Source organism: Nannobrachium achirus (genome assembly GCF_963921795.1).
Source record: "Nannobrachium achirus genome assembly, chromosome: 7".
Lineage (NCBI taxonomy): Eukaryota > Metazoa > Chordata > Actinopteri > Myctophiformes > Myctophidae > Nannobrachium > Nannobrachium achirus.
The window spans coordinates 48,141,176-48,151,165 of NC_137816.1; the positions used below are offsets into that span (position 1 = coordinate 48,141,176).

Consider the following 9,990-nt stretch of genomic DNA (forward strand, 5'->3'; position numbering starts at 1 on the left):
AATCAAAATCCATTATCCTCGGGTGGAAGTTGTGGAATATTTGCCCAAAAAATATTTTTTGGTAAAGACATTTGATAGAGAGTGAAAAAAAAGACTGTATCAAGTATGTATATTATAAGTACCTTTTACCAATTATAGAGGGTTTAAGTGGTACCAGATATGCAGCTCGGTAAATAAAAGGTGAATTGATCCCAGTGCATGACGGAGGACGATATCACGATATATTAAAACTCCACGATAGGATTATCGTGAGTGTTTTTTTATCACGATAAACGATAATATCGCTTATCGTCACATCCCTACACACACAGCATGTCAGCCAGTGAGCACACAGACTGTCACCTTGCATTAAAGCAGAGCAGGCAACGTGTGCACTGTAACAGTCCTGGTCAACACCAGCACCACCAGCACAATAGAGCCTGCTTCGCTTCATCTCTTCCCCTCACTTCATCTATTTCTCTCTCTCTCTTCTCCCTGCGAACGCCAGAGAGGAACCTTCACAATACAATCATCAGTGGACCCTTATTGTTGTCCCTAATCTGGGGACAAACGTTTGCTGAAAATAGACGATCTACTGTACATGCTCGAATCGTGTTGCAACACCTTGTGAACCAAATGGGTCCATTTGGTTCAGTTCCATTTGGTTAAATTAACACTGAGGATGTTTACAATTTACAATTTAGGCATTTAGCAGACGCTCTTAATCCACTTACAATAAGCAAGGACAGTCACAGCACAAGGTAATACATCAACATCAATACATCAAATGCATAGAAATATTAATCTACGAAAAAAAACGTATGCTACTGTGTTGACTGCAGGCACCCATAGCCTCATGAGTACCTTCTCAAATCTAAACAATTTATTTTACAAAACAAGTTGACTCTAAAGTGTCAAAAGCATGTGTTCATTAATTAAGTTCTGAGAGTGTTGAGCATGCTAAGAGTTAAACTAACACTATTTTTACGGTGTAAAGAGAGCTGAGACAGGAGTGTAACTGACTAAGGTTTACAATGCAGCCAGTCTGGGACCAGTTCCTTGATGGATGACCATCTATCTCTACCCAGAGACCTACTGAGTGACTGACAGCACAGTGTCACCACCACACCAAAACAACCACCTCTGCACCAGAAAATCCCCAGCGATGACTTGACCCGGAGAGTGTACAACTATAACCAAATGGGACCCTTAAAAGTCAATTTGTACACACTTGTTGTAACAAATCGTTGCTGTCAGGTGGAAACCTTGTATGTCCAAAACTTTTTTTTTTGTGCAACACGCTTGTTTGATGAAGTAGGGCTTCAATTTACGAAGGAACATACTATTTTGAAACTTGGAGATACGAGGTTTCTGCCCGACAGCGACAAAATACTGTATATAAATGAAAACATTATTGTCATGTGTCTACATGAGGAATCCATGTGAGTTCTGTGAAACAACTTGTGTCAGGTCCAAATCTATCAACAGTAAGTCAGGGTACGCCCTGGAATCACTCAGCATTAAAAAGCACAGAGTGCTGAGAAATAGAAGTGCAATGATGGGCTACAAGTTGACTGACCTCATGAGGAGTTGCAGACGTCCCATGCAGGAGCATGCAGGAAGAACAGAGCGGAGGGGAAAGAGGACTGCCCCAGACTGCAGTGGCCTGTCCACAGAGTGCCGGGGCAGACGTGTGTGTGTCTGTGTCTGTGTGTGTGTGTGTGTGTATATGTGTGTCAGTGTGCCTGTGTGTGCGTTGTGAGGGTGGGAGGGACTTGGCAGGGAGTCTGAAGAGAGGAGGGGGGCCGGAGGAGATGATTCTCCTCCTACCAGAGTCTGTCATACTGACTGCCGTTTCGCAATGCTTAAATATGCTTACACACACTTCACACGCGGGCGCGAGCATGTGCACACACGCTCGCTCACACACACAAATCAGTGACGTGCAGAGAATGTTAGAGCCCCCTTTGATGTCTATGTGTGCACGCGCCTGACACACATGCTGTATGTAGACACAGTATGCATCCTTAAAAGCACACCAAAGTACATGAGAAAACATGTACAAACCACACGCAATTAACACACACGTACCCACGCAGGCAGTCACATACAGAATCAAAGAAGCCACTACTCTGATTAAATATCTTATAGCTTAAAGTGTTTTTGTGCAGTAATTAATTTGTTGTTATAGATAGACTCTCTCTCTCTCTCTCTCTGTCTCTAATGAGTTTACATAGGGAAAACTAACACATTCATAGATCAGGGAGTGCTGACAGCCAGTGTCATCGCTGGAATGAATGACTACATATACGTTGCCAAACACATTCGTCCCATGTGCCGAGAGAGACACAGAGTGCACAGAATGAAGCAGACTGGCTCGGAATATGAACAACAGTCCTCGTCTCCAAGCACAACACACATGCACAACAGTAAATAAGTTTACTCTGAGAAGAACGGTTATAAACCTGAGAACACAGAAGATAACAAACATAGTGACTGTGTGCATCTACTGCGTTTAGATCAGTGGTTCTCAAACCTTTTTGGCTGCAGTACCCCCTTATACTGATTTCTGAAGCCGAGTACCCCCTTCCCCTGACTACAGCATTTTGCTTAGAAAAATGTACATCAAAAGTCCAGTTCCCAATGTACAATATGATCAATTTAAAACAGCATAATGGCAAATAAACATTGCTTTCTATTCAATAACAGTTGTACTATTCAAGGTACTGATGTCACTTGGTTTAACAATTAACAGATGAGCAGGTTCACACAAAGTCTGTCAATGTTTTATTATTGACCAATGACCATAACACTAAAATACATATTCCCATTTCTAGTTTGTTTTCTCACGTACCCCCTGCAGTACCCTCGCGTACCCCCATTTGAGAAACACTGGTTTAGATGATGATTCATTTGTAAATCACAAACATTAAGTCAAAGGGTTCATTTTATTCCAATTGCAATTGCACACTGAGTTAAATGAACACTCAGTATTTTAATGTGTGAGCACCAACTGAAAAGCTTGACAAATCGCTGCCAAACATAGCGACTGTGTTGTGAATTGTTACAGTAAGTATGTAGAACATTTTCCCCCAAAAGGGTTAAAATAATTGCATACAAATTATGTTGTTATGTAACATGCAAGTTGATTTGTAGGCAGATCTGTCAATCTATTGCACCTAAATACTTTGTCCAAGTCAGGGCATGACATTAAGGCCTGTTGTCCGGGATAACATTGTCTTATTTATTTGTCAAATAAAAAAAGAAATTAGTGTGAAATGGCTAATTTATCTGCACAAGTGACTTTTGTGGATGGGAAATGTACTTGTCCAAAGGACAAGTGCCTCAAAAAGTTAATGTCAAGCCCTGCAAGTGGAGGACAGATCCAGATCCCATACCAACGCAACAGCATAATACTATAACAGCCTAATACCAGCCTGTCACCTCACCTTCTAATCTAAGTCATAACATTGTCCCTAAGCCAGTAAACACACAGGCAGCAAACAGTACACAGGCAGGTCATTTTCTGTGTGTGCGTGCATGTGTGCGTGCGTGCATGTGTGCGTGCGTGCAGTATACCTTTGTGTAGGTGTGCGGTGCTTTTGGTCTTGTCCGAAAAACCTTGGCTGCGCCTGTTGCCGGGGGCGACAACCGACCCCCTGGGAGTGATGATGTCACCGCCCGCAGTGGACACCCTCGCTGGACCGGGAAGTCTGAGGGAGAGAGAGAGAGAGAGAGAGAGAGAGAGAGAGAGAGAGAGAGGATGGAGAGATATTGAGAGAGGTGTGGTGGGAGCAGAGTGAAAGAGATTGGAGAGGGAGGACGGTATAAGAGTCATCATTAGAAAGCTGGTTGGCAGTGATTTGATTTGAGCTGACTGAACACATGTTTCAGTGTTACATACAAAGTAGGTTCACGCTACATACACAAACCAAAGTACACAGGGTCTACAGCATACAGTTTCAGAGTTACCACACGCGCGCACGCACGCACGCACGCACGCACGCACACACACACACACACACACACACACACACACACACACACACACACACATATCCCTAAACCTATCCCTTGTGGGGACCTACTATTTTGTCCCCACACTGTCAGAGGTCCCCTGCAGGTGACTGTGTGAACATGTGTTTAGTTCCCATAAGTATAGCTAGACAAACTCTCACACACACACACACACACACACACACACACACACACACACACACACACACACACACACACACACACACACACACACACACACACACACACACAATATCAAATTCATTTTCAAATATATAGTTTTGGCCACATACTACAGTATGTGTATAATACAATTCCATGTTATACATATGATATTATATACAAGTCCCAGCTATTCGGAGGTACAGCTGGTGCTAATGGCATGCTAATTTACTAGCACTGGCATTATCATGATGTGATGGCTGGGGTGATAATCTCTCAATACCTCGCAGCGTCCTTCATCAAAACATTCATTTCCTCTATTGTGCCATTCACTGTGACTGATTGCTGTTTATCTTATCATGTCAGGAAATGGCTTCTCCATATTATGTCATCAGGAGTAGTCTGAGATCATCTGACATTTTCATTTAAATCCCTTTAAATGTTACACTCAAGCAAACGCACACACTTCAGAATGATTAGAATTATAGACTACTAGACTAAACTAGTCCAATCCAACAACACAAAAAGAAATCACACACACTCCCACTTCAAGGCATATATTTGCAGTTCTTCAACATGTACTGACACATACTGGCCACTGGGTGTAGGTGTTGCATTGTTTTGAAAATCAGCAGGTCTGGGGCAGGTGCAATTGCATAAATCCAGTTTTAAGGAGATTGCATATTACTGTAAAAGACTGCATGCTCAGAAACAGCAACTCCAATGTGAAAGAAAAATAAATAGCAGATTAGCACAGTATATGCTTTCTTTACAAGCATCTTATATTAAAGGTAGGGTAATTGATCTCTTTAACTCACTTAGCGCCGAGCGAGCCAGATTTCAATATGAATCTGCGCTTATAACGCCAGGAAATAGCTATATTGAATCCCCAAAATCACATTACATAAACAGGTACACGTGCCTGCAGATGCCACAAGATGACCACTAGAGTGAGCCATAGCCCATTGACTTTCCATGGTCCCATGTTAAGTCAGAATAAAAAACAAGGTTCATGACATAACAGGATGGTACAATGACATGCTCTCCATTGACATTCAATGGACAGGCCGCGGGCCGCCATTTGAGCTCAATACTGCTCAATTCGTGCTTGATCGTCTCAAACCACCATTGGTATGGGCATCGGAACGTATATAGATGCCACACAGAAAGTTTCCGAATCAAAATCCGACCTAGTGAAGCTACGTGAGGGTCGGATGGTTTGCATTGAGCCTAGCGGCTAACAGAGGCCTACGTAAACAGGAAGCTATGGCTTAAAGGTGACGTCATAATCGTATCCTTTTTTTTCACGGTTTTCATCTGTATGCTAGTCGAAGGTAAGCTAACCGTTCCGCTCCGTCTATCAACCCAAATTAAAAGCTTAAACAATGCTTTTATATAAAAGTCGCTCCGAGTCGCTCGGCACTAAACGCCATCATTAGTTAGTCGCCCCGAAAGTCGCTCGGCGCTAAGTGAGTTAATTAAACAGAAAATACATTTTCAGGTGGGTGGCCAATCTTCAACCTATCAGGAGAAAGTACCCATTTACAGTATGAGTTTCAAATTGCTTTCAATTTCAAAATAAAAACTAAATGCAGGAAACCAATAATGGAGGGACCCATACAAATGTGTCCACAACCCACAAATGGGTCCCGAAGTGGTCTATACCAATGAGTACTATCAGAATATAAAGCAATTCAACACGTATTTTAACAAAAGAATATCACCCTACCTCCAGTAGCCTACATTGTTGTAGCTGACTAGTATTACAGTAACGGTTACACTGGCCGTGTCGATGTCATATCCTAAACCACAACTCTAGGTCAATTATCAGTGTCACATTCCATGTATGACATGCTCATCAGGCAGGCATACTCACGCACACACATAAACACACACACATCCACCCATACACCCATACACCCATACACACAAACACCCGACCACATAAACACACACACACACAGCCACCCGACCACATACACACTGCCACCCGCCGGTGCGTGCACACACGCTCAAACGCACACGGACAGAGTGGTATAAAGTAACTAAGTACATTTACTTAAGTACTCTACTTAAGTACAATTTTGAGTCATTTGTACTTTACTTGAATATTTCCAATTTCCAATACTTTTACTTCTACTCCACTACATCTCGGATCCAAATATTGTACTTTTACTCCACTACATTTATTTGAAAACTTTAGTTACTAGTTACTTTGCAGATATAAATGATAATATTATAAAACATACATAAACCACTGTAGCCCTATTTTATACCTAGGCTGTTTGAAAATAGCCAATCTACAAGCTCACAACGCATCGCAGCGTGATGCGTTGTGAGCTTGTAGATCTGCTATTTTCAAACATTTTGTACTTTTGGTACTTTAAGTACTTTTTTGTTTTTTATGCCAATACTTTCATACTTTTACTCAAGTACATTTTGAATTCCAGACTTTTACTTGTAACAGAGTAAATCTACATTGCAGTATTGATACTTTTACTTAAGTAAAGAATGTGAGTACTTTTTCCACCACTGCACGCACACGCACACATGCACACGCGCGCACGCGTATTCCTCCACACATGGGTTATCTAAAGGTCTCTCACAGTCCATTGAGCAGGCATGCCAAATGAGGCGTGATGCCAGACCTGGAGGCCTAGCCTGAAACCAGGGGCTGGCGCTGCCTCAGGTCTGACACTGCACTCTGACACTCATGCATATCAAATAGGGGGAAAAACAAGAACAAGGAAGGAGGAATAAGAAATCCAGAGTGTCGATTTAAAGGTAGGGTAAGTGATTTCATTTAATTCAATTAATGACAAAATGAGTTCTGATTGTACTGGTTACTATTATAGAGGGTTTGGTCCATATTTGGACTTCAGCCTTATCTCCTGCTGTGAGGAGGAAGAGTGGGGCCTTCCTCCAATCATGGTGGAGTGGGGGCGGGACCTAATGCACACCAAGGCCCCTAACCACTTGAGGCCTGTCACCTACTGTACATGAAAACTGAAACTTAAATTAAATCACTTGCCCTACCTTTAATTCTGAGAATTACATTGTTAATTGGACTATTGTGGATTTGCAGCGCATCACACAAGAGTAGAGGTTCGCCCTCATCATCACAGACCACACACATCAAGAACTAGATTGTTACAGATACAACCCTGTCTGTGATGGAGGGCAATGTCTACCCATCCCAGGGTTAGGGAGAGGAGGGGCCAGGGGGGGGGGGGGGGGGGGGGGGGTTAGAGGGAGGTGAGAGGAGAAATGGAGCAGGAGCACACTGTAAAAGCCTGAGTGTTTTCCTCCATACATTTGTACAATCCTTTGAGATTGTACAAATGGGGGTTCATTTGATTCCATTTGTACCCTTTCAGAGTTACAAACTGACAAATGAATACCAAAGGCTTTGGCTGTGCGGGAGGCAGCACACAGGGGGAAGAGAAAGGGGAGCGAGAGCTGACCTAGAAGTCTTTTTCTGACCCAGGGAAAACTTGAGAAGTTTACTCTGAGAGCCATCCCTAGAGGAGAGGAAAAACAGAGGAACACGTGGAAGAGAGAAAGAGAAAGAGAGAGAGAGAGAGAGATTACATTCACAAATGGCTGATGCGAGATACCATCCACAATGAAAGGAGGCAGGAGCAGTGAGTACAGTAATGAGTTGACAGATGATGAAATGATAAAAGAAGTGAAAGAAATGCTGAGAGAAAGAAGAAAGAGAAATGCATGGTTTTATACACTGTACTCCTGAAAGCTCTTCTATTTTTAGGTGCACGGCATTGGCATGGGTGCGTGGCATCAGTATGCAGCGTCGGCATGCCATGCACGTGGCACAGGCGCTCCAACAGAATATAAATTAGGCAAACTAATTAGCTGAAGCGAAGCCCTCCTCCATGGTAGCGCTCTAACATGGGGGTCATCCAGACCTCCATCAGATCTAAGTTCTTACCCATGGGCCCGCTGGCCTACCGGTCCAGGCGCATACCACATAGGCTCGGTGTAGCCTGACAGCGTGTCGCTGGTTCGATTCCCGATCCCGACCAGATTTGCTTTGTGTCACTCCCTTCGTCTCTCACCCCATTTCCTGTCAGTCTACTGTCCTGTCAATAAAGGCATAAAAAAGCCCCAAAACAGATCACAAAAAAAGATCTTTTACCTGGACTGCATCTCGGCCTGCGCTGCTCTCTGGGCTTGAAGGGCTGTGGTGGGGGAAGGGGTCCCATGCGGAGGGGTGTGGATGAGTTGGGCGGGGGCACTGCTCTGCTGGCTCAGGGGAGGGTGCGTGCTGTGGGGCTGGGGCGCAGGGTGAGGCTGGGCCTGATGGGAGCTCTGCCGGTGGGACTGCTGCTGCTGCTTGTAGCGGGACAGGCTGAAGAAGAGCCCCAGGATAGCTTTCAGATTCCCATTGCGGATCTCTGCGGGCAACGTAAAAAAATAAAAGATAAAGATTTGGTTACACAATATCCTCAACATCCTCTGTGTTAATTTAAAGCAGCAATCCATGAGATTACCCGCGATTCGAACCTGGAGGACCCCCCCCCCCCACGTGGGAGACAACATTATGTTCTACTGCTGAGCTAAGATGGAATGCCCACTTGACTAGGGCAGATATTGCACTTCAGATAATAATACTTGTACGAGACACCAAATCATCATGGGTGTTTAGGAAGACCACCTCCAACTACTGTAGATGTGGTAACTTGTATATTAACATACTCTACTATAGAGATTAAAACAACAGTACCAGTAAGACTCCCTAAATCAGGAGATAAGCGACCGTCAGGTCGGATACACAAACTTTAGAAGGCAATGGTAGCCAATCAGGAGGGAATATTGGAAATGGGACAGATCCATGTTGATGATATGACTTTAGAGATACTGTGTGCCGCTTTAGGGCAAAATCTGTAGGAGCAGTGTCCAAAAGAAATCGGCCTGATGGTGGTGCTAGATGGGACAGATGTATGTTGATGACATGACTGTAGAGATACTGTGTACCGCTTTGCGTGATTTTAGGGGAAAATATGTAGAAGCAGTGTCCAATAGAGATTAAAACAACAGTACACATCCATCACAGGTTCATTTTTACACTTTCACATTTACACTCCAGATTTGACTGTGTATGAGCCCACGTATACTAACTTTTGAATGCTCACTTTTTTTATTTGCATGGCACTTTTACAAAGTGCTTCACCTACAATAAAAGCAGATCAAAGTTACAAATCAAAGTTACAGGATAACACCCAGTTTAAAATAATTTAAACACAACAAGAGATGAAAATGCACTGGCTTTTCCATAAAAGCCAGCGTGTGAAGTAGTTTAAGTAGCATTTAAGTAGTCAGGTGGGTGTTCAGCTTACCCTCTGCAGACAGACCCTGGATGTTCAGTCCTTTGGCTGCCAGGAAACTGAGACAGGCATCAATGTTCTCAATCTGGATGAGGAGAGTTAGAGAGGGAGAGAGAGAGAGAGAGAGAGAGACAGAGAGAGAGAGAGCGGTAGAGAGAGACCGGTAGAGAGAGAGAAAGAGAGAGAGAGAGAGAGAGAGAGAGACATGGTGTTAAAACACTCCAGCCTCAACGTTTCCATTCACATTTGAATATTTGGATGTGTTTTGGGTCCATTCATTATTTTACATACTGTTCAGTGACGTGAGTATATAAGTCCAGACACATCAGTGACCTCTACCTCTGAAGCCGCAGAGAGACCCTGTATAGAGACCCTTACTGGTTTAAATACAGTAGGATAGATGCTTGTGTGCCTATGCTGTCACTCCACTGTCTTGTCTCAAGACAGAGAATTCGGGCTGCCCACTCAAAAACAAAGTGAAGAAAAA

At 43.5% G+C, this 9,990-nt stretch overlaps 1 protein-coding gene across 1 annotated transcript in view; it reads right to left on the minus strand.

Annotated features, from left to right (window-relative positions):
- The window catches only part of nav2a (neuron navigator 2a), a gene marked incomplete at both ends in the record, with an annotated part of 152,021 nt that overhangs the window by 93,612 nt on the left and 48,419 nt on the right, over nucleotides 1-9,990 (minus strand). The window contains 4 exons of the mRNA XM_080730279.1: nucleotides 3,559-3,692; nucleotides 7,623-7,679; nucleotides 8,315-8,573; nucleotides 9,516-9,588. Coding sequence (XP_080586405.1) covers nucleotides 3,559-3,692; nucleotides 7,623-7,679; nucleotides 8,315-8,573; nucleotides 9,516-9,588 — 523 coding nt within the window. The remainder of the gene's footprint in view (nucleotides 1-3,558; nucleotides 3,693-7,622; nucleotides 7,680-8,314; nucleotides 8,574-9,515; nucleotides 9,589-9,990) is intronic.